At 36.6% G+C, this 23614-nt stretch overlaps 1 protein-coding gene across 4 annotated transcripts in view; it reads right to left on the reverse strand.

The window, feature by feature from the left end:
- The window catches only part of adgrb1a (adhesion G protein-coupled receptor B1a), an 85450-nt gene that overhangs the window by 4888 nt on the left and 56948 nt on the right, over positions 1–23614 (reverse strand). For 3 of the 4 annotated variants that reach the window (XM_056474930.1, XM_056474927.1, XM_056474929.1), the window contains 8 exons: positions 22208–22277; positions 21256–21322; positions 19466–19551; positions 14795–14893; positions 10533–10704; positions 8040–8135; positions 7898–7937; positions 5090–5739 (listed from right to left, as the gene is read on the reverse strand). In XM_056474930.1, the coding sequence (XP_056330905.1) occupies positions 5090–5739; positions 7898–7937; positions 8040–8135; positions 10533–10704; positions 14795–14893; positions 19466–19551; positions 21256–21322; positions 22208–22277 (1280 nt within the window). The remainder of the gene's footprint in view (positions 1–5089; positions 5740–7897; positions 7938–8039; positions 8136–10532; positions 10705–14794; positions 14894–19465; positions 19552–21255; positions 21323–22207; positions 22278–23614) is intronic. The other variant, XM_056474928.1, reaches the window with a different exon arrangement.

The following is a 23614-nucleotide window of genomic DNA, read 5'->3' on the forward strand; positions in this document are numbered from 1 at the left end:
ATCGTAAGCATCGTAATTATCGCAAGTATCGTAATGTAAGTTCTAAATACTCCTGCTTTCTATAGTTTTTTTAAAAGTCTTCGTGAACCGAAAGTTGCTGAGACTTTTATTTTAGTATGTTGATGTACTTCCAGCTGAAACAGAATACTAAGTAGGGGGCGGAGGTTTCTTTTTGCGTAGCATTCTATTATGGCAAACTAAAGGTAGGAGGGGCGTGGTCAAGAATATTGTGGCTGAAGCAATCAAATTGACATCAACAGGAAAGGACCATCAATCCAAACTCATTTGTAAGTGGTTTAAGTAAGATTTTTTTCTTTTCTGCAAATGGTCAGTCTTTCTTTCTTTTCTGCAAATACTGACAAATGTCCTAATTATACAGTGAAATATCCCAGCAGGCACAGGACAAGACTTCAGATTGACGTTGTACCCCAACGTCATGGGGACGTTGCATTTTGTTTGGAAATGAAAATCAGGTTGATGTCAGAACCCAACATCAGGCAGACGTCAATGTCCAACGTCCAACCTAAAATCAACCAAATATCAACGTCTAATGATGTTGCAGCTTGACGTTGTGTGGACGTTACACTATGACTTATATCAGACGTTGGATTTTGATTGCCATACCTGACAAATGAATGTCAGTATTTGACGCCAATATGTTGTTGGTTTAAGATGTTGGCTCGATAATGGATTTGGTAACTTTCAAACACAACCTAAAATCATCCAAATATCAACATCATTTGTTGTCCTTAGACACTGGCTAGACATTGAATTTTGGTCACCTGATGTCACGACCTAAATATAATCAAATATTAATGTCTTATGACGTTGTGTGCCCGCTGATATCTGATATTATAGTTCTCAAATACGTGAAAGAACATGTTCTTTGTCATTTAACAGCTTAATAAGGATCATATTATTTGATTTATGATGAGTGATGGGTACCGTCATGTTACTGGAGTGACCAGAGCTGCTGGATTTACAATATGTTGATTCATCAACTTCTACCAAATTACATAACAGTAACTGGCAGTTTAATTGGGAAAGGAATAGAGTAAACCTAAATCTTTTTAAAAAACACTAATATATTGTGATGTACGATAAGCAATGTATTTGATTTTTTGGCTCACTGCAAGTCATTGCAGGAAAGCAGTTTTTATGCAGTGTGACGCATCAAGTGACGCACTGAACATTCTAATCACACCGGTGTGATTGTATGCGTCAATGGTTAAGGTGGATGCACAAGTTTTCCTGTCGTACAAGTTCATATATATTTTTTCCTCAGAAGTCATGTGGAACTCGTTAAGGCTCACATTGTCGCAGCTTATACATTTCGAGAGAAACTAGTGCCTCATAAGCTCCCAATATTTTTTAAACATGTCAGAAACATTTGAGAGCTGTCAGCTTGAATTAGTAAGGTATGTGCGGTGGAAATAGATGATCTGTCTATCTTTCTGAAGTCGACCAATCATGATGATAAACTCACTGAACAGTAAGTGCTGATGTGCCATGCAAGACAGGGTCATCAGATATGATAGTTTACATTGGACTAGGCTTTATAATTCACACACAGTGGGTAAAAAGGTGTACTAATTTTCTAGTGGTGAAAAATAACATGTATGTAATGTGTATCATATTTAAGCTCTTAGTTTTGAGAGAGAGCGAGAGAGAGAGGGTTGCTATGAAAGCAATGTGTTCCTCTTTCTATGTGTTTAGAGCCGGATTTCATTTGATTACTTCGGAATTCGCCATATCATAAAATCGTGTAGTATTTAACATAAACTCACAATTGTGGACATACAGTTTTCTGATCATTAGACCATGTATACCCACTTTTAGACACAAATGAAATCAGCCTGTACAACACCGTTTTCTACCTAAATGCATTTTGGCCATTTTGGGGTAAAAAATGAAAGCGCATCTCTGATATCATCTCAGTGTACACAACAAAAATTATATTTTGTGAAAACAGTGTTGTTGTGCTCCTGCTAATTTTATATTTATCTTAAGGTGCATAGTTATTTTTTTAAAGTGACATCGCATTATACTTTTCTGGCATGCATAATACTTAAGTTGTTTTGATAATATTGTCTTATCTTTGCCGAAGCTATTTTTTAATGTTATTCTTTAGACTCATTGTTGTGTAACCATACCTAATTTACTTTAAGTGTCCATCATTTATTAGGAATAATCAGGGCTGAGATGTGCAAAATGCGGATGAAAAGATGTCATGATTTAAAAGAGATCGAAACCAGCCTCCACAAAGCCGTGAAATGTTAATGGAGAGTCATTCAGAAAGCCGTTGTGTCTGATTCATTTAGGCTGTGAATCTTTCCATACAAAATAGTGATGAGTGATTTTGCCATTTAGACACAAATGAAGTCAAGCCAGCTCATCTGCAGTGAGGAAACAGATGAAGGATGTCTATCACTTTGCAACCCTCTACTCAAACCTTGGCAAAAGCCTTTGACTAGTAAATCTGACTTGCCAAATTGAGTGTTTATTTTGTACTTGAGACATTACTGGTCATCCAGTCAGACATTACTAGTCCCTCAATTATTATTTTTTGTAAAAATGATTAATATTACAAATAATTCTACTCAGAATGAAAAAAATATGCATAAAGATCTGATGATCTCCTGGGCTCATCACTGACTCAGGGTACATTACACAACCGGGATGTTTAAAGTAAAAAAATATGTAAGTTTTGTATTTGGGAAAATTTTGGTGAACAATATTGGTTTGTCTTTGTGTAAACTACAAAAATAGGATATTGTGAAAATGGTGACATCATAGAGTACTGTAAAGCTTTGTCCTAAATGGTGCACTTACACACTCAATAGCATAGTACATGTATGTAGTGTCGTCCCAAGTGGAACACTAACGTTTTTTTTAGTAAGTGGAAATTCAAGCCGTTTCCCTGATGACGTTTGCCAAATTAGTGAAATAAATGACAAACTATCAAATAATACCTGCCATGAGTATAACTGCATTCCCCATCGGGAGGCGCTGTAATCACTCTCGTAGGAGAATTTTGCAATCCAAAATATATAAAGTAATCCAACATCAGTGCCCGAACGCTCCACCCCTTCCGCTATATGAGCAAAGCTGTGGCAGTTGAGTGCGTGAAGTGTCCCACATTCCACACTTCATTTTACCAGCGGAATAAGTGCATCATCAGAGTATTTAAAGTGCACTTATTCTTTTTAGAGTTTTCAGTGTGAACGCACTACTTACACTATTTATACTACAAAATGGTGTAGAATAGTGTGTAAGTATGTGATTTAATAATAATAATAATAATTCTTTACATTTATATAGCGCATTTCTAGACACTAAAAGTGCTTTACACATTGGGGGAATCTTCTCATCCACCACCAGTGTGCAGCATCCACCTGGATGACGTGACGGCAGCCATGTTGCGCCAGACCACACACCACACACCAGCTGATTGGTGGATAGGAGACAGAGTGGTGAAGCCGATGGATGCCGGGGTTAAACCCCTACTCTTTTTCGAAGGACATCCTGGGATTTTTAACGACACCAGAGAATCGAGACCTCTGTTTAATGTCTCATCTGAAAGATGGTGCTCACTGAGCAGTATAGAATCTATTTCCTTTTTAGTCTTCAGGTACAGGACAAAGTGTTTCTATATAAAGGAACATCGCCATCTAATGGCCTGGCATGCATAATACAGTGTTTTAAGTCAATATTGTGGATCTGTGTGAACAGAGATAAACTGTGCTGGAACCTTTAACACATTTTTTTTTTGCTTTTAATACTAATATTTTAATAGAGTAGGTGTAAATCTACATTAAGATGTTAGGGTCAAAAGTGAATAGTAATAGGTGAATACTATATTTTCTGATAATAGTTTCTGATAATTACTGATAATTCATTCATTTTGTTTCTTTTCGGCTTAGTCCCTTTATTAATTTGGGGTCACCACAGCAGGATGAACCGCCAATTTATCAACCATATGTTTTACACAGCGGATGCCCTTCCAGCTGCAACCCATCCCTGGGAGACATCCATACACACTCATACACTACGGACAATTTAACCTACCTAATTCACCTGTACTGCATGTCTTTGGACTGTGGGCGAAACCGGAGCACCCGGAGGAAACCCACGTGAACACGGGGAGAACATGCAAACTGTAATACAGTATATTGTATTTATTTTTTTATTTTTAGAATGATTCAGACTTAACATAACCATACCATTACAGTTGAAGTCAGAATTATTAGCCCCCCTTTGAATCTTTTTTTCTTTTTTAAATATTTCCCAAATGATGTTTAGTAAATTTTTTACAGTATGTCTGATAATATGTTTTCTTCTGGAGAAAATTTTATTTGTTTTATTTCAGTTATTTGCATTTTTTTAAAAACATTTTACGGTCAAAATTATTAGCCCCTCTAAGCTAATTTTTAAAGCTATATCTACAGAACAACCATCGTTATACAATAGCTTGCCTAATTACCCTAACCTGCCTAGTTAACCTAATTGACCTAGTTAAGCCTAAACATGTTAAATGTCATTTTAAGCTGTGTAGAAGTGTCTTTAAAAATATCTAGTAAAATATTACTTACTGTCATCATGGCAAAGATAAAATAAATCAGTTATTAGAAATGAATTATTAAAGCGATTATGTTTAGAAATGTGCTGAAAAATCTCTACGTTATACAGAAATTGGGGAAAAAATAAACAAGAGGGCTAATAATTCAGGAGGGGGGGGGTAATAATTCTGACTTCAACTGTATCTAGAAAAATTTTTTTAATCCAAAATTGTACTTATTCCGTGACAATTCACATCATACAGCTAATAACATATTTATGAACGAATTCTACAAATCCATGAATGGATTGTGTATGTTGTAAATCAAATGGCCCTAATTATCTTTGTGAATGGACCCTTAGCCTGTAAATCTAATCAATGGCAGTCTAAATCAAAAAATTCATTAGCCAGTGACTAATAATAGACATTAAGCCACCTACCATTAAAATTTAGTCAAAGATACGAGTGATTAACTCAAAATTGTAGAGGGCTGCAATATTGAATCCCACAATGAACATCATCATGTCTTACCTCCAAAGAGCTCATGGACAGTGTGGAGACAGTCTCGCTCTTAGACATCCCGGAGTTCCCAGAATCCCCTTGCTCACACGTGTTTGTCATCTGGGACTCGCTGGAGATATTCTGCACAGTCTGCACCGGGGACTCCCTCTCTGAGCATGAAACGCTGACTCGGTCGGTGGGCAAGCTCTTCAGCCCGAAGCCTGCCACGGGATCAGTGCCAATAGGATTGGCCAGGTGGATAAGCCTGGTCTGGGGTAACTGTTCGATACTGATGTTGTACTTGGCGGTCGGGTCTTCCTTGCCACCCTTCGTGGGCCTAAGGGTGTTGTTGTTGTTAGGCAAGAGCACGTAACCCTGACCCGCACCTCCACCACCTCCTTCAGGAATGCCGGTGTCTCCCGGTGCTCCGTCAAGCTGTTTGAAGAGCTCGCCGTCACAGATGTAAATAGATTTGGCACCGGGTAGCTCCGTGCTGACCCCGGCGATGGCGCCTTTGTCACGGCGCATGGTGAGAGTGTGACTGGCGTAGTCGGCCACATTTTGAAGGTGGACCTTTGCCATGCTGGCAGGAAGGGTGTTGAAGTTGGAGCCTTTCTGTACTGTGATCTGCTGGGACGGAACCTTCTCCTCGCCTTGCTGGGAGGGACGCTTCAGGGTGCCTGTGAATCAAAAAGAAAAGTGCTTAGTAAGTGAAAAAGTAGAGAGAGAAAAAAAAAGAATGCTGATTTGATAGAGCAGCGTTACATTTAGATTTTTTTTTTCAAATAAGCTCAAATGATTATGTAATTCATTTAAATATAACTTATATTCATTCATTTATATATAACTGAATCATGCTGATGCATTATAGGACAAATCAGAGATCTGTAGATGAATAGTGGCCTATGAAATTAGATTTATTTATTTTTTTTTTTAATTTTATTTTTCTGGATTACATTTTAAAAGCTTAATAATATTTATTTTAAAAGCATTAATTAATTTTAAACTAAATGCTGCTGTTTTATCCCGTCAAATAAAGTGATTTTTAACTTTAAAAATAAAAACACTGATGAAGTGTAGTTATGAGTTGATGATTTATTTGAATTATTTCTGATGCTACTTCATATTGTAATTGGAAATTTCTTATTATAATAAATGCAGTGATGGGAATAACGGCGCTATAAATAAACGGCGTTACTAACAGCGATACTTTTTTCAGTAAGGAGTAATCAAATAATTACTGTTCCTGCTGGTTACAGCGTCATTGCCATTATTGACAATAAAATGTGCGTTATCACTGAAGCGGTTATCATGGAAGCAGAGTCTCTCTCAGCTCTTTCTATGGGGTGGGTGTGTTTTCAGGGCTGGGGTGGGACACAAAACCAACCAGTGGTGTTGATTGGTGTGTCTGTGAACGTGGTGTAACTGAGAACGTGATGAGGGATGATTTTGGATATATTGTAACTAAAACTTAATATGTTAAATAAAAATGATATTTTTTAATGTTTACAATGCAAAACCTATTAGATCCATTTATTCGGTAAACAAAGCAAGACTCTCATATAATATATCTTCCATATATCTACAAAAAGACAGAAAGGTCACACTTTATTTTGATGGTCTGTTTGTTGAATTTAGGTTTCATTGCAAGTAATTCTTATTAGATTATAAGTAGATTGTTAGGTTGGGGTTTGGGTTAGGGTTAGTATAAGTTGACATGTACTTGCAAAGTTTCTTATAGTCAGTTAAATGTCAGTTAAAAGCAGACAGTCAACTAATACTCAATGCACCATCAAAATAAAGTGTTACCGACAGAAATTATTACTTTACAAAATGTATTGTAAGTACATCATACGGCCTTTTCATATTAGTCAATAGTATTACTGAAATTAATTTAAAAACTAAATAGATATAAATTTACACACAACTAAATAAAGTGCCTTAATGACAGGCTGAAAATCATCAGATTTCTGCGTGCACAGATTTCATGTGGGCCTACTTATAATAAGTAAAAATGACCAAAAAATAAACAAAACACAATGTCAATGCTGATGATGGTTTAGATAAAATCATCATATAAAAAGTCTGTGATACCATGGCAGAAAAAAATTGAAAGTGCAAATATTAAAAAGGCTAAAATAATGTATCTTGAAACAGACAAAAGTTCTACTGATTGTTTTGATATGTTGCACAAGAAAAAGGAGACGTCAAAAAATATGCAAATATGAATCAGTGACTTGTTTTGATTTTCACACGAGCACCAGGGAGCTAATTACACATTATGCAAAGTGTCAGGTAATCATCGGATATCTTACAGCAGGTCACTGGAAACCAGGAGCAGGCAAAGTTCAAATGATTTTGCATTACAACACTTTGCACAGTAATGCAGCTGAGAGTTTAGCTTAAGCAGGTCAAGCGAGAGACTGTAGAGTAACTAAAGGCTTAATTTTTAGTCCTTCACACTTCAAACAAAAAAAAAAGGGCAAAAAATATCACATCACAGATCTCTATTTCTAGATGCGGGCTTGATACGTCGTCTTGACAAATAATCAGAATCCCATTTCCGATAGATATCAGAGAAGAAAGCTGCTATCTGATAATGAAATGTCGGGAGGGACTTAATTAGGACAGGCCGGCAGATCTGAGGGAACAGACAAGTCTATTTATCTGCATTTTGCTGCTCGCCAGCTATCAGATCGTGTTCAGAATCTCCTTGAAGAAAATGCATCACGCGGCCTGTAAAATTGCTCTCGTCTTGTCTAAACAACAGTCTGCACATCTCAGAAGGGACGTCACAGCTACTTAAGGTGACCGGAGGGAATGTTGTGAGAGTCTCACCTGATCGACAAGCAATGTCCACATCCTTTTCAAAGTCAGTCTGTAGAAAAAAAGAACAAAAACTGCAGGAATGAGAATTTTTAAAGCACTATTTAGTGCATTATGTTTAACAGACATTGAAAAAAATCTAGTCTCAAATCACCATCAGCTGAGCATGACCATTCTGGAAGGATCCACCAGAGTCACCGTTTCCATCTTCTTGACGATCAACAACGCGACACTTTACTGCCTCTTGAACCTAATCGATTTTAAAAATAACACTTAAGCATTTCTTTTAAAACATTTAACAATAACTCTTTGGTTGCTTTGATTAATTACATTGACTTAGTTGAGTCACCTTGGATTAAAGTATCTGCCAAAATTTCATTTGCATCTAAAATTGCTAACTTTTTTGGAATTTTAATGGAGACCTATTACACAAAAATAATTTTCATATGGTGGTTGGACACAGTGTTTAGTTAACAACCAGCTTATACTAAATAAAAATCAGACAAACCCCTTAAATCAGAAAAAAGGTGTCTGAAAACGAGTTGTTCCAGATTTACCCATACTCATGACTATGGGTGATTTGCACTATTAGCATAGATTATCAAAAATCAGTTCAAGTGATTTCTTATAAAGCTACAAATGTGGCGACACGGTGGCTCAGTGGTTAGCACTGTTACCTCACAGCAAGAAGCTCGCTGGTTCGAGCCCCAACTGGGTCAGTGTGGGGTTTGCATGTTCTCCATGTGTTGGTGTGGGTTTCCTCCGGGTGGTCCGGTTTCCCCCACAGTCCAAAGGCATCCGGTATACAGGTAGGTGAATTGAATAAACTGAATTGGCCGTAGTGTATGTCTGTAAATGAGTGTGTATGGATGGTGCCAGTACTGGGTTGCAGCTGGAAGGGCATCCGCTGTGTAAAACATGCTGGATAAGTTGGCAGTTCATTCCGCTGTGGAATAATGAATAAAGGAACTAAGCTGAAAGAAAATAAATGAGTGAAGCTACTAATGCTATTCAGTCAAGATTAGTGAGTTATTTAGTTTATCTGTTGTAGTTTGAGTAAGATAATAGGACTGCTCATTCATAAATCACCATTTACTCACCCTACACTTGTTAAAATCTGTTTACAATTTTTTCCTTCTGTTTAACAATAAAGAAGATACTTTGAATAATGGTGAAATCCAGTATCCATTGACTTCCCTAATTTCTTTTTCCTACTGTTGATGTCAATGGCTATCAAAACACCTTAGTTTTTGTTTAACAGACAAAACTCATAACCATTGGGAATCACTTAATGGTTAATAAATAGTACATTTTGAGGTGAAATATGCCTACAGCATTTGGTAACATATAAATTAATACACAAACCTAATATAAACATTTTGTTTTCCACTATTTATGATCACAGACATAAAATCGACTATTTATGCAAATGTTTTGTGACCATAAGAGCGTAAGAGCTATGATAATCACAATAGGGTTGGGCGATGTCGACCAATTTGGCATCATACGATGTCTAATGTGAAACATCACGATGTTCGATGGCATCGTCATCATAGGCAGTGGTGAATTAATTGTTTATGAATAATTAATTAATTCATAACAAATTAATTATTTGTTGCTTACCGTTTCAACTACCTGACCCGCATGTTCTTTGTTTTACCCATAACCAAATCATAAATAAATTAAAAATAGTTACACACAAATTGCCACCTGTCAATAATTTTTTCTGCTGGACTATGGTATTAATAGGCAGAGTGATCTGTGTTGTTATAATGGCGTCAACAAACTTGGTTGGTAAAAAAGGTGCACAACCAACAGGAACCAACCAACAGAATCTGAGGTACAAGTACAAGCATGAATGCGAAAGATTGAAGCAGTGTACTGACGCTGTGACACATTATCTGATAGATTCAAAAGACCAAAGAGTCGTTAGACAGAGACAAGATTAAATATCACATTTAACAACTATAGTGAGACGTGATCCAGCGGTATATCCTTGATAAACTGTCCGACGTGCACTGCTCCCTGGGGTTTTGTGCTCAAAGCACCTGCTGACTGCTGGAGCTCAGACGCTGCAGCTCATGGGTGTGTGTGTTTGTGTGTGTGTGGTCACGTGATGTGGTATAGTGTGGAAGGAGGGCTTTTTTTTACAAATGCTAGGTGAAATGCCAGTGTGGACATGGATCGTTTTAGTCCACGTGTTATCTAAGACGTGTTAGTGTAAATCAGGCCATATGTATTTTTTGCGAGTGTGTTTCTGCTGCGATAGGGGCGGGGCGGAGGATCGCGATGCAGGCTCAGCATCGTAATGTCTATCGGTCATCGGCGATGGACGATAGCATTGTCTATCAACTCAACCCTAAATCACAACCAATCAAATTATTTGTATTGAGGGTATCCCAGACACATGCTGTAAAGACCTTCTTTTGGAAAAGGTGTAGGGAGCAGAAACTCATTTATATTTAAAGAAACACACACAAAAACTATTTTTGCTTTCACAAAAAAAGACCATCTACACTATAGTATAATAAATAATCTGAAGCTGAAACTGCACAGACAGATTCTGGGTACAGCTGAAACATCTATTACATACTGAAAAAAAATTATAGGTCCACTTTACAAGCAGGCATTAGACAAGTTCACTCACCTCTCTGCGTAGGATGCAATGCACCATCACGATAACAAAGCCCTCGAGGGAGTCAAAGACGGCAAAAAGGATTTGAAACAAGGCTGAGCGGCGGTCAGTAATAGCCAAGACTGCCGACATCCAAGTGAGTGCCAGCAATGGCAGTACAACGCAGGAGCTCCACAGCGACGCCCTACAGGACAGAAGCAGAATTACAGTGAGTCAGGGTTTATATAACTAGTGGTATACAAAAAAGTGACAAAGAGGGCAAGCCTAAAGAACAAGCCACTTCTTCAGAGTAATTTAAAAATAAAATTATGGAACAAATGACTATTTATGACTTATAGAATTAACATTAGAAGCCTGGTGAGTGTTTTAAAGACAAAGCAGTACTAAGATGCATTACTATATAAACAGACAGATCAATACAATGTTTAATATGTGTTAGAGTTGCCCTTTTTGTTGATTACACTTTGAACAAATATCAATATACTCAAAACATGTAGGTTCAATCACAGTTTAAAACAGTTGCAACAGGTAAAAAAGAAGCGATAAAAAAGGAGCAATGGATGATGAAAAGGAGAAAGACAAATGAGATGGTGAAAGATGAAGGAATGGAGATATATCAGGTGTTTTTTTTTAGAGAAGAACTCTCCCCTTTTCATGGATTGGAGGAAAGGGCTCAGCATGCTCAGCAAGTTCTACATTTTAATATCTTATTTCTTTCTTTTAGCGTTTTAAAACTGTATTCTTGATGTCCTTCACTCTAATGTACTCTTATCTACTGTTTTAGAATGCACCAACAAACACACACAGGCAATCACACACACATATTTGTATATTTACGAGGACTCTCCACAGGCGTTATGTTTTTTATGATTTATTTAACATTTTTACATTTACAAACATAAACAACAACCATTAAGAAAGAGATGAAAAGGAAAAAGGGGGAAAATAGAGCATATAAAAACAAACTGAATAGGTTCACCCTTAGATACAGGCCTAATGTATTTTATACTGTAAAAAAGGCACTTATTATATGCCGTTACCCTACCCCTACACCTAAACACAAACCTGTGGTAAATTTCGTATGATTTTATAATGATTTCGAAGTGTTTTAAGTACAAGGCATGTCCTTGTAAGCCACCTTGTATGTACACATTGTACAAAAGGTCATACTCATGTCATTATACATTTTTTGTCCTCATAAACCACATAAACAAGCACACACACACACACATTTATAAAAGAAGGCTGAAATAAAACAATAGTAAAAAAACAAACAAGTTTCATCATAAGAACGGAATACTGCAGTGGGTATTAATCAGAATTTTTGTGTTATACTGTAGAGATTTAGAACAGATTTACTTCATGAACAACTGCGTAGCCCCAATAAACACGTATAGTTATGTTCATAAAGTACTCTGGCCTACAAAGCTTTCACCTGATATCCTGTGTACATACAAACGCAGTCAACCCCAGACATTTATATCGGTATATCAACATTAAATTATGTGGTAAAAGCTTATCGACCTTTCATCCTAAACTTGTCTTGTTTACAAATTGCTGCAATTCAGTAGCAAGATAAAAATATTGTAGGTTGTGTGATTTTAACCTCTCTTACAGCTTCTCAGCTGTCGCCACACACAAATACACATCCTACACATAATTATGTACATCCATAAATGGCTGTTTTACTTTATCTCACATTATGGAGAGAGCTAATGACGGAGACTAGACCAACATGGCTCATTTCAGTCACACAGTTAGACAAGCCATTCTTGACGTGGCTGCTATTATTAGAAAGACAAAAAATGTCCCATGGCAACCATACTTTCTGCCAAAATACCACAGATCAACTGAAATACCGAGCAGTTATTGTCAATACATAATGACAGATAATGTGGGCATTAAAGAAATTAAACAAATGACATAAAGATTATTGCCTATATACTGTTTTTAGAAAGGTTACAGCATTCAATATAGGCAATTTTATGGATGCCAAATCAGATAGATGTATGTGCTAAAATTATACCAACATGCTTTACCTTATTATTTAAATAGATGAGCATTAAAATGGTATATTTTTGCTTCCACACAAAACGGGAATCTACAGCATAGTGTGATAAATCATCTGTGGAGTATTTTGAGATGAACATTTAAAAATACACTCTAGGGCCTCCTGGGACTTATTTTACTTCTTGTAAAAGGTTATATTTTCAGTTCTCATTTTAAAATTTGCTTTAATAATTTTGATAAAATATTGTGCTAAAGTAATACTTACAGTATATTGTAATTTAATGACAACAGAATTTTAATAATTTAAAATAAAGTAATTTTAAAGTAATTTATTTACAGTTAGTAATAATGCACTTGCCTTAAATACTGTAAATAAATTTAACCTTTCTACATAAATAAGTTCACAAGAGCAGAGTATTTTAAATGTAAGTAATCTATCTGTCTGTCCGTCTGTCCATCCATGCATCCATCCATCCATGCATCCATCCATCCATCCATCCATCCATCCATCCATCCATCCATCCATCCATCCATCCATCCATCCATCCATCCATCCATCCATCCATCCATCCATCCATCCATCCATCCATCCATCCATCCATCTATCTATCTATCTATCTATCTATCTATCTATCTATCTATCTATCTATCTATCTATCTATCTATCTATCTATCTATCTATCTATCTATCTATCTATCTATCTAGTCTAAGTCTTATTGCCTATCCAAGTTTTAGGAACAACAAATAGTAACTTGACCTCTAGTTGATCATTTGGTATCAGCAGTGGCTTATATGAAAGGTAAAGACCTCTAGATTCAAGTTATTTTACCAAAATAAAATATGATCATGCCTTGATTTTTAAATATTTAATTAGGACAGTAAGATCTGACTTTGCTTAGACATAAGTCTTGCCACTTAACATAAATATTGTACTGTATAGAATATAAAGTCATGGTGTAGTGGAAAAACACTTAATACTGTGTATTACTCCCATGAGCTTGGAGGACTGCTTCCATACATCTCTGCAATGACTCAAATAAAGTCATCTAGAATGGCATAGAAAGCATTCTTGCAGGACTCCCAGAGTTTGTCAAGATTCTTTGGATTCATCTTCAATGCCTCCTAATTCACCTTACCCCAGACATTCTAAATAATTCATATGTGGTGACTAGGTTGGCCAATCCTGGAGCACCTTGACCTTCTTTGTTTTCAGTAACTTTGATGTGGAGGCTGAGGTATGAGAAGGTGCACTGGAGGAGAGCTAAACTTGACTGATTTCTGTAAGAATCTTGAGTCCATGTGAGTTCCAATAGGTCTTCTTCAGTATTTGTGGTGGTTGTGATGCAGTTCAACAGATGATTCTTCCACTTTTCCAAATGATCAACTACAAGTCAAGTTATTATTTGTTGCTATCTATCTATCTATCTATCTATCTATCTATCTATCTATCTATCTATCTATCTATCTATCTATCTATCTATCTATCTATCTATCTATCTATCTATCTATCTATCTATCTATCTATCTATCTATCGACCGACCGACCGACCGACCGACCGACCGACCGACCGACCGACCGACCGACCGACCGACCGACCGACCGACCTACCGTACCTACCTACCTACCTACCTACCTACCTACATTACCTACCTAAATTACAAAAGCAACACTAAATATAACCAGAAATATATGACAATGAAAAGCAGGCATGGGAGATTTCTCAAAATGACCAAATACTGTCTGATTTACAGTATAGGCCAATAAATTGTTCTACCACTAATCCAATCACAAGTTGAAAATGATGCCAGGAACACTAAACCCATGGGTTTGAATCCCAGAAATTGCATATACTGAGAGTTTTGTGCATGACAGCATCTGCCAAATGCAGTTTATTATATCTAAAACTACGCTACTTTGACAGAAATTATGGTTACCATGGTAATCTTTTGCAAGGAGCGCTCTGGTCAACCGCGGACTACACAAACACACTCTCACACGCACACACACAAAGGCTTCAAGATGGGCTCCTATTACAATCTGCATGATTTAGCATTGCGACAGCATAAAAGCTCCCGTCTCTGCTAATCACATCTGACATACCAGCTAAGGAGCAACAGCAGGGTGAGGGGATTGAATGGGGGAGCAAACCAGAAAAATAAGAAAATGAGAGGTGAAAGAGGAAATATGCAGGAAGAAAGGAAAAAAAAGAGTGAAACCGAAGGCAGAGAATCAAAGAGTTGGTAAATAATTAGCGGGACTAACATGGCGTTACTGGTAGCTGTGGTGGAAACGTCAGCCGACGAGATAACTCCGCACTTGGCACATTTGAGCGTCATATTGTACAGTGGCACTGTCATCTGACTGCAAAGTCAAATCAACACACTGAAATACACATGTACGCCGACATTTAACCACAAGCACGCTCTCGCACACACACACATAGACATTTATACACCTATAAAGTACACAGCGGCCACAGAATCCCCTTCCAGCTCTCACTCAGGGCAGTTTTTTTGGGAAGAGTGCAGGAATGATGGAAAAGATGCTGTCATGTTAGTTTTATGTCTAAACAGGCCTGATTGAACATGTGGGACAAACAGCTTTCGAAAAAAAGAAGAAAAACATCACTCTATATGTTGTGCATGTGTGTATGGATTACCATCATTTATTTCCACTGACAGCCTATGTAAAACACTACATGATAGGATTTTGATTCTGTCATATCAATGACATCAAATCGTCTTTAGCATTTGTATGCCATATGGAATTTGCTTGATTTAGGCTGCGAGCGGTTTATCCGTCCCAATCTGCATCTGTCTTTGGGCCCTGGAGAGAGACATGGGAACTCGGGAAAAAAAAAAAACACACACACAAACATTCATGCGTGCTGACAGCCCGGGGATCGTGCATTCATAGACTTGAGCAAAATCACGGTCATTTAAGGAGACACGTTAAAGCCATGACAGCCAATATCAAATTCTGTACTGTGTATATATGTCTATGTGTGGCTTATTCTTTCTAATAAACTGCAGCGCGCAATAATATTTGAATCCTATTCCCATGATGGTGACTATTTTTGTAAAATAAAGGATCTTTTATAAAGGATCTCAAATGTGGTTTCTACTGCATGTAGGCACCGTATGACAAATCTAGTTACATTTAGGAGAAATCTAGGCCTAGTTAAAACATTTCAAAATAATAGATGCAGCATCAAAACCATAGTACTTCAGCTTCATTTACCAGACTAAACTACTACAGACGATTTCAATGTGGTGATGTCATTGGCCGATGAACATTTCCTGCTTGTTATCAATCTATTTCATAACTGTAACAAGAGGCAATTCAATCATAACGTAATGTTTAAACAGCTAATATAACATTCTTTATCAATATATGGCTCTTTTTGGATTCTCAGAAGCGATAGAAATTAAAAAAGTAAAACAGGAAATACGTTGGGACCATTGTTTTCAATTACATCCCTCAAAATGGTCTATACTATAAAAGTTGTACAGCATTATTGCTATTAAATACAAATATATTTTAAATTGTAACTTATTCTTGTAGTTTTAAGCATCTAGTCTTCAGTGTAATATTCTCTTTTAACAATCATTCTAACGCAATATGATGATTTGGTGCACAATAATTCTTATTATGAATGTTTAAAATGATTTATATTCATTTGTATAATACAATCTTTAAATATAATCATTTTTATTCTGAATCATTGATGAATGTTAAGTTTAAAAGGGCAGCAATTTTTGATATAGTAATATACTTTTAGCATTAAACATGTCTTTACCCAGCAGGCACACAAGATGTTAATATTAGGTTACATTTAGACCGTGATGTCAGGTGACCAAAATTCAATGTCTAGCCAGCATCTAAGGACGTTATTTTGACGTCCAATAACGATTTTAATTGACGTTGATATTTGGTTGATTTTAGTTTGTGTTGGAAAGTGACCAAAACCCAACGTTGAGCCAACATCTTAAATCAACGTCATTATTGACATCAAATACTATCATTTATTCGTCAGGTATGGCAACCAAAATCCAACATCTGATAGATGTCATAATGGTAACATCCACAACGTTACAACGTCAAGTTGTAACATCATGCTATTTGGTTGTTTATATGTTGGAAGTTGGACATTGACGTCAGCCTGATGCTGTGTTCATACGTCAACCTGATTTTCATTTCCAAACAAAATGCAACGTCCCCATGATGGGGTGCAACGCCAATCTGACATCATGATAACATCCTGTGCCTGCTGGGTAGTGTCACCATTGATCAATTTAATGCTTTACTGCTGAATATAAGTATTAGTTTGCCATATAACTGTTGCACTCAAAGCACCTCCAAAAACAAAACAAAAAAAATACAATTAAAGCCATCAGCTTGGCATGGCTGCCCAATTGGATAGGAAGTTGATTCTTCTACAGATTCTTCTCTTCTGGCAGTCATGTAGATTAAACCCCACATAATATAAGAAATTCAATTCCAAGAGAAAGGCCAATGCGACCAATAAAACCTCACTAGAGGCAGTGATATTAAAAAAGCAATCAGCATTTTTTTTGAATTACAAAACCATCTAGCTAGTCTTCGCAGAGGTGGGGGACTTCAAAAAACCAACTGATAAGATCCTATACCAAATATTAAAACAAACGCTCTCATTTATTCATTCATAAAACATCTTTTGTTTCATGTTGCCGCAGGTCTCCAAAGTTCTTGATGAAGACCTTAGCAATCTGTCAACGTGCACTTTGTTATTCGAAAAACTGAAGAAAATGGCAGAATTTACAGGTGTGCCACGACTACCCAAAGTGCTGTTCCTGCGGTATGTGTAATTAACAGCGGTGCTTATTAATTAGGCTAATGAAAATCGCTGTGCATAAGAACAAGGGCAAAGGAGAGAGAAGGAAGGAATATGAAAATCCTTCCTCTGAAATCCAAATCACCCTCCCCGTCTATCAGCGCCAAACAACGGCAGCCAGTCTTGAGTTAATCGCTTTCCGCAGAGAATGCAATGCAGCTCCAAAATACTCAAGCAAACGTGTTGATAACGGTTGTAGAATTGCAAAAAATATTTCCCATTATTATTTAAACACCAACAGAACAAAAACAAATCGGATCCAAAACTGATCCAAACAATGAAATCCACATATTTACACAGACACACACACGCACACATACACACACAAACTAATTTATGGTTCCATATAAAATTCTACAGCTATTCTAAATCTAAATGACTAATCTAAAGCACATTACCCAGCACGCTTCCATCAGAAGCAATCAGAAAATGGAGTCCTAAATCCCTATTATGAAGGAAATTTAAGTGCAAAAATAATTCTCTGCAGGGAACTGAACATTGCAGCAGCCAAAAAATGTGGGAGAGGCTAATGTAATAAGTATAGGCGGAGAGCTGCATCTCAGCCAATCAGTGACATGTGGGCGGGGATAGAGGAGAGCCCTGAGTGTGAGCGAGGGGATGCTGTGGATACAATGCTTCAGACAGCACAAAAACAAACGCAATCGATCAGACAGATCATAGCAAACACAACGTAGCTGAAATAAAATAATCGTAATAAAAATCTCAAAACAAAATGGGAAGAGAAACACTTGGATGCAAAAAAAAAGAAAAAAAAGAAAAAGCGATGCCAGTAAGGGCACACGTCTCAGCCTGCAGGCAGTGGAGCACAGCCCAGAAAAGGAAACACAGTCAGTCAATCATGAGTCATAACATGAGTAATATTCGTCTTCTCGGTAATAAATCCCAGGCCACGTTTCTGCAGTATAAAGCCTGATTGGTAGAAGGCATGTGAATCTCAGAAGCTTAACAATTGCGGTGTGTAATTGATGGTCCGTGGCACTGAGATGGACAGCGTACGATTGTGAAAAGCTTATAATGAGGTCTGTAATAACAATTCTTCAGCTTCAGTGACATTTAACTCACACCACCGAAAACTTGTCAAAATCAATGGTTATAAAATGAGAAATTGGCTCAGCTTGAGTGCTATTGATCAGACGCATGAAGCTGACGCGTCATGTGAGATTTCCTTTACTGGCTCCTTCGCGACTGCCCGTCAAATAAACATTTCATAGACATAAAACATGGATCTAAACTGCTTTGAATTCAAGATGCACAGCAACACCTAAAAAAAAAATCAAGAGAAGCTGGAGAAATGATTAAGCGACACGTGGCAAATCACCAACAGAAATATGAAAGAAATGCAGTGAGTGAGCAAAAGGTGTCGTCGTCTTGCTTTTTATGGGACCAATAACCAGTCCTTTGCAATCTCTTCCCCATGCTTATTTTAAGGATAAACCTAGATAAATTTGCTAGTTTATCAATAAAACACCACTTGATGATACAATAAGAAAAACTCATTTATCGATTTGACAATCATGTTTTGCTTTTACGATTATTTGCAGTATATGTTATTTTTAGTGTTGCGTAAAGTTAAATACATTACAATCTCAATTAACTAAATGTGTTACTTTTTAAGCAAATTAATGTGAAAGTTTGGTGTGATAGTTTAATAAATAACTTTTTTTTCAACACTTATTCATTCAACCCAGGCTCATTATGGATACGCACCTAAAGTCCACCGACTGCTAACTGCGGAAAAGCCGTCCACACAAAGATAAGTGGTTAGCTGGTACCCCCCCCCCAAAAAAAAAAAAAAATGAAACGGCGGCATCATACCTCCCCCATAGCATTCATTTGAAAGACAAAATGCAGCCATGCATACCTCTGGCTACATAATTTGTGCTCTTCAGAAATGTATACAAAAGTAAGCATTCACAATGAGCCTGCGTTGTAGTCATTCCTGCTAATTAGTTGTGGGGGAGAGATGTTTCAAAAGGCCTGGCCAATGAAATTTTTCCCAGAGCTCAGCCAATGAGATGAATGAGTGCGGTGAGGCATACCCGGCCCTCTCCTTGAGTTTCATATCAGTAATGCCATCTTTGGACACCAGTTTGTTAAAAACCAGAATCCCGATAACCATGTTAACCTGGTGAAGAGAGAGGAGAAAGGTGAACATACACATAAGCATCTGAAAAGTCTTACAACATGGAAACTTTAAAAAAATTTCTTAGGGACGTCATCTTTGTGAAACAAAATGGCTGTTTTTTATCTTAGTTAAAACGATTCTGTAAATTCTGAATTACTTGTGATTTGGTGGTATGTTAATAAAACAACCTCAGATTTTAGAGCAGGTAAAGTAATAACAGTAATGTAAAATTGTATTCAATTTAAGATTTTTTCTTGCACAAACTTCAAATCCCATGTATGTTTTGATTTATCAGTCTTATATTATCTCTGCTGAAACCAATTTTGCTAAGTGTCCTCTTTTTAATGTTGTGACTTTGAGAGTCATAAAATAAATCGGGGGCTCGTCCGGGATAAATGATGGTTTGGAGTTGGAGTTTTACTCTAGGATTTGTTTTCTTACATATATACACTGTAAAAAATGATGGGTTCCTAACAATTCCTTCATGTCGTCCCAACACAAATCGATTAAGTTAACTTAATTGTTATTACAAATTTAAGTGGATTGAATGTAAAACAATTAAGTTGTCTATAAAAATGTTGATTTAACTCCTATTAAATAATTAGTTTGAATAAGCAGCATTTTGAGTGTAGTATTAAATATATTACTTTGACTGCTGCTGTTGTGCCAATAGAAGATTATATCAGATTAAGAATTATGATTACATTTTTATGACTTGGGAAATTAATTTTGTGTTGTGTAATCACTCTGTGTTATAATATGAAAGTTAAAATAATACAGAATTATTTGAAAATGGTTGAAACAGCTAGTGAGCAATGTTTTGGTTGTCCACAGAAAACTGCACTAGAAAGACTTTTTTGTGTGACTATGTAAGAAAACGTTGTGTGACTATGTAAGAAAACGTTATATCTAAATCTATTATGAAATAAAAGAGATACTGCTGCAATTTATATTAAAGAGATATTCAAAAATGAAAATTCTGCCATCATTTATTCATCCTTGACTTAAAAACTAGTCCTGGCAAACCTGTGATGTCAAATTAAGTCAATGGTTACAGTTTTCCAACATTCTTCAAAATATCCTTTAACTAAAAAAAAAAAACAAAACCTTTAACTAGTTTGTAACAAGTCAAGGATGAGTAAATAAAAATTCATTTACTCATCCTTGACTTGTTCAAAACTAATTCTATGAAACCTATAACCATTGACATCCATAGTAGAGAAAAACAAATACTAATAATAAGGTCAATGATTTCCAACATTCTTCAAAATATCTTATTTTGTGTTCAATAGGACAAAAAAAACCTTACTAGCTTGTAACAAGTCAAGAATGAGTAAATGATCGCAGAATTGTAATTTTTGTCTGAATTATCTCTTTAATATAGTCTAATTCTAGATGAGGTTTATTTAATCTGCAGTGATGCAATGACGTGACTTTCATTCCCATGGTTAGCATACGCTGTGTTTAAACAGATCCATTAAAACCTGTTTGCTGGGTATTATGTTGTAGAGTTACGAAGATAAAATCGGGAATTGCCAGGATGCTCATTCACTTTTTATTTCAAGAGCTTGTCACTAAAGCTGTGGTTTATTTATCGTAAAATGCTATGTTTGGGTGCAGTGATGCTAGCAGCATTAAACACAGTCTGGGAAATGAGGGACAGACGATTTCTGTGAATAAATCAAACAGAGAGAGAAATTGTACCAGGACGACAGCAGCAGCTGGTCCCACAAATGCGTACAACAGCCCTCCTTCCAGAGACAGCCAGCAACTAACACAAAACACAGAAGCAGAAAAAAGAGAGCGAAAGAGGTAGAGAAAGAAAATAGAAGAGAGAAAGGAACGAGGAGATCAGTAATGGTGCTGTCATTAGTCGAATTTAAAGGTACACTCACCTTTTTTTTGAAAATAGGCTAATTTTACAACAATTGATTAGAGCATTAGAGTCTCTCTCAAAGTTTTCCTATTTAAAGCTTGACTATTATTTAGTTACATTGTGTACTAGGACCAACAGAAATAAACAAATTGATGCTTTTTTTAGGTTTACACCTGTATGGTTGGGAACTATACTCTCATTTTGGTGTATTTATCAAGGAATTTTACTGCTGTACCCTGGTTGCATCGGGCACAAATACATTATGCAGCACCTGAAAATAGTATCTAGCCAGGTAACTATGTAACAATCATTCATTCATTCATTCATTCATTCATTCATTATTAGGGGTCTCCACAGTGGAATGAACCACCAACTATTCCAGCATATGTTTACGCAGCGGATGCCTTTGCAGCCACAACCCAGTATTGGGAAATAACTAGGTAACATCGCTGCGTAATATCATTGCACAAGTAGATAATTATGAAAACTCTTTTTGATATTTTTGAGGGAGATGCTAATGGTCTATTCCCATTCAATGGTTTATGCTAAGCTAAACTAAAAGTGCTCCCGCCAGACCCAGAGATCAGCTGAATAGATTCAAACATGATAAAACTCAACTGTTTAGCTCTAGGTGACTTGAAAATTAACCTATTTCCAAAAAGTGAAGTGTTCCTTTAACATTTTAAAGTGTCCGCTTGAAGTATGTAGGACTGGTCATATGAAGCATTAGAACGCATACAGGCAAAATTAGATGATTGCTCAAGTGGGGATCATACTTACTAGTTAACAGTGCCATATCCCTTTGCCTTGGTGAATCCAACAGAAATTGCTACAACGAGAGCAGGTAAACCTTTAAAAAGGAAACGGGCATTAATGGAGAGCAGTTGAGTACTTGGCATAGAGTATAGCATGATATACGAGTATAGAGCACATGTGTCAAATTTAGTTCCTGGAGGGTCGAGCACTGCACAGTTTAGCTTTAACCCTAATTGAACACACCTGATCAAACTAATTGAGTCCTTCAGGCTTGTTTGAAACTTACAGGCATGTGTGTTGAAGCAGGGTTGGAACTAAACTGTGCAGAGCTGTGGCCCTCCAGGAACTGGATTTGACATCTGTGGTATAGAGTATAGAGTATAGCACATCAGCATGTTTGATCAGATTTACTTGAAGAATCATTTATCGCCATTTACTCAACTTCATGTCATTCCAATTCTATAAGACTTTTGTCTATCTTTTAAACACAAATGAAGATATTAATAACTGAATCTGAGAGATTTATGTCCCCCCATTTAAAGTCTGTTTACCCACAACCAAAACATCTGGTGTCTGATAGACAGGCTGCAAGCAAGCATTGAGCTTCTGTTGTTACCAATATAAATGCTGTAAACACTAGCTATGTTTGCATCCAAAGATGCAAATTAAACATATGCGCAAAACTGGAATATTGCATAAAACATTCGCAAATAATGCACTGCTTCCATCTGGCACCAATATAACATTTTAGATGTTGTGCAATGTGGTCGATCCACTGGTTTGTCCATTCACGCTGTCGCATTACACAAATTTTTGATCACATGATCTGGTAAAACAACATCACATGACATTTTTGGTGCGCATGTTGGAATTTATTCTGTAAATGTGTTTCCATAATTTTTTAAGATATATTTTTTATGCACATTTTTAAAATATGTACACATCCTTGTGTATCAATTAAAGGTCCCGTGAAGTGCTTTGATTTGAAATGTGCATTTTTATTAGATGTTTGATGTAATCTCAATCGAAACACAAGAGGGTGGAACATAATGTAGTTCCTCCCCTTTTTATAAAACAGCCAATAGCGTTTTGCTTTATCACTGCTCTGCCAGAGTGGTTGAACTCAAGCGCATCAAATGTGAAGCGTTTTAAATGGGGCACGGCATGTCTGATACTAGAGAGCATTTGATTGGTCATGATTTGAAGAGAACGTACTTTGATGAGAACGTATCAGCTGATGTGAAAAAAACATTGATCCATTTAGGTGGAAGTGACAAGCTACAAGCTTTACATTTTTATATCAATTTTATATCTTCTAAAAGCAGATTTTGTCACAGTTTTGGAGCACACTAGCTTATAGATATTCTAAAAACTAACAATTCTGATGCTAACATCTAAAAAAATGTATTTTTTTACTTTCATTGGACATTT

The sequence above is a fragment of the Danio aesculapii genome, chromosome 16 (assembly GCF_903798145.1).
Source record: "Danio aesculapii chromosome 16, fDanAes4.1, whole genome shotgun sequence".
Classification (NCBI taxonomy): domain Eukaryota; kingdom Metazoa; phylum Chordata; class Actinopteri; order Cypriniformes; family Danionidae; genus Danio; species Danio aesculapii.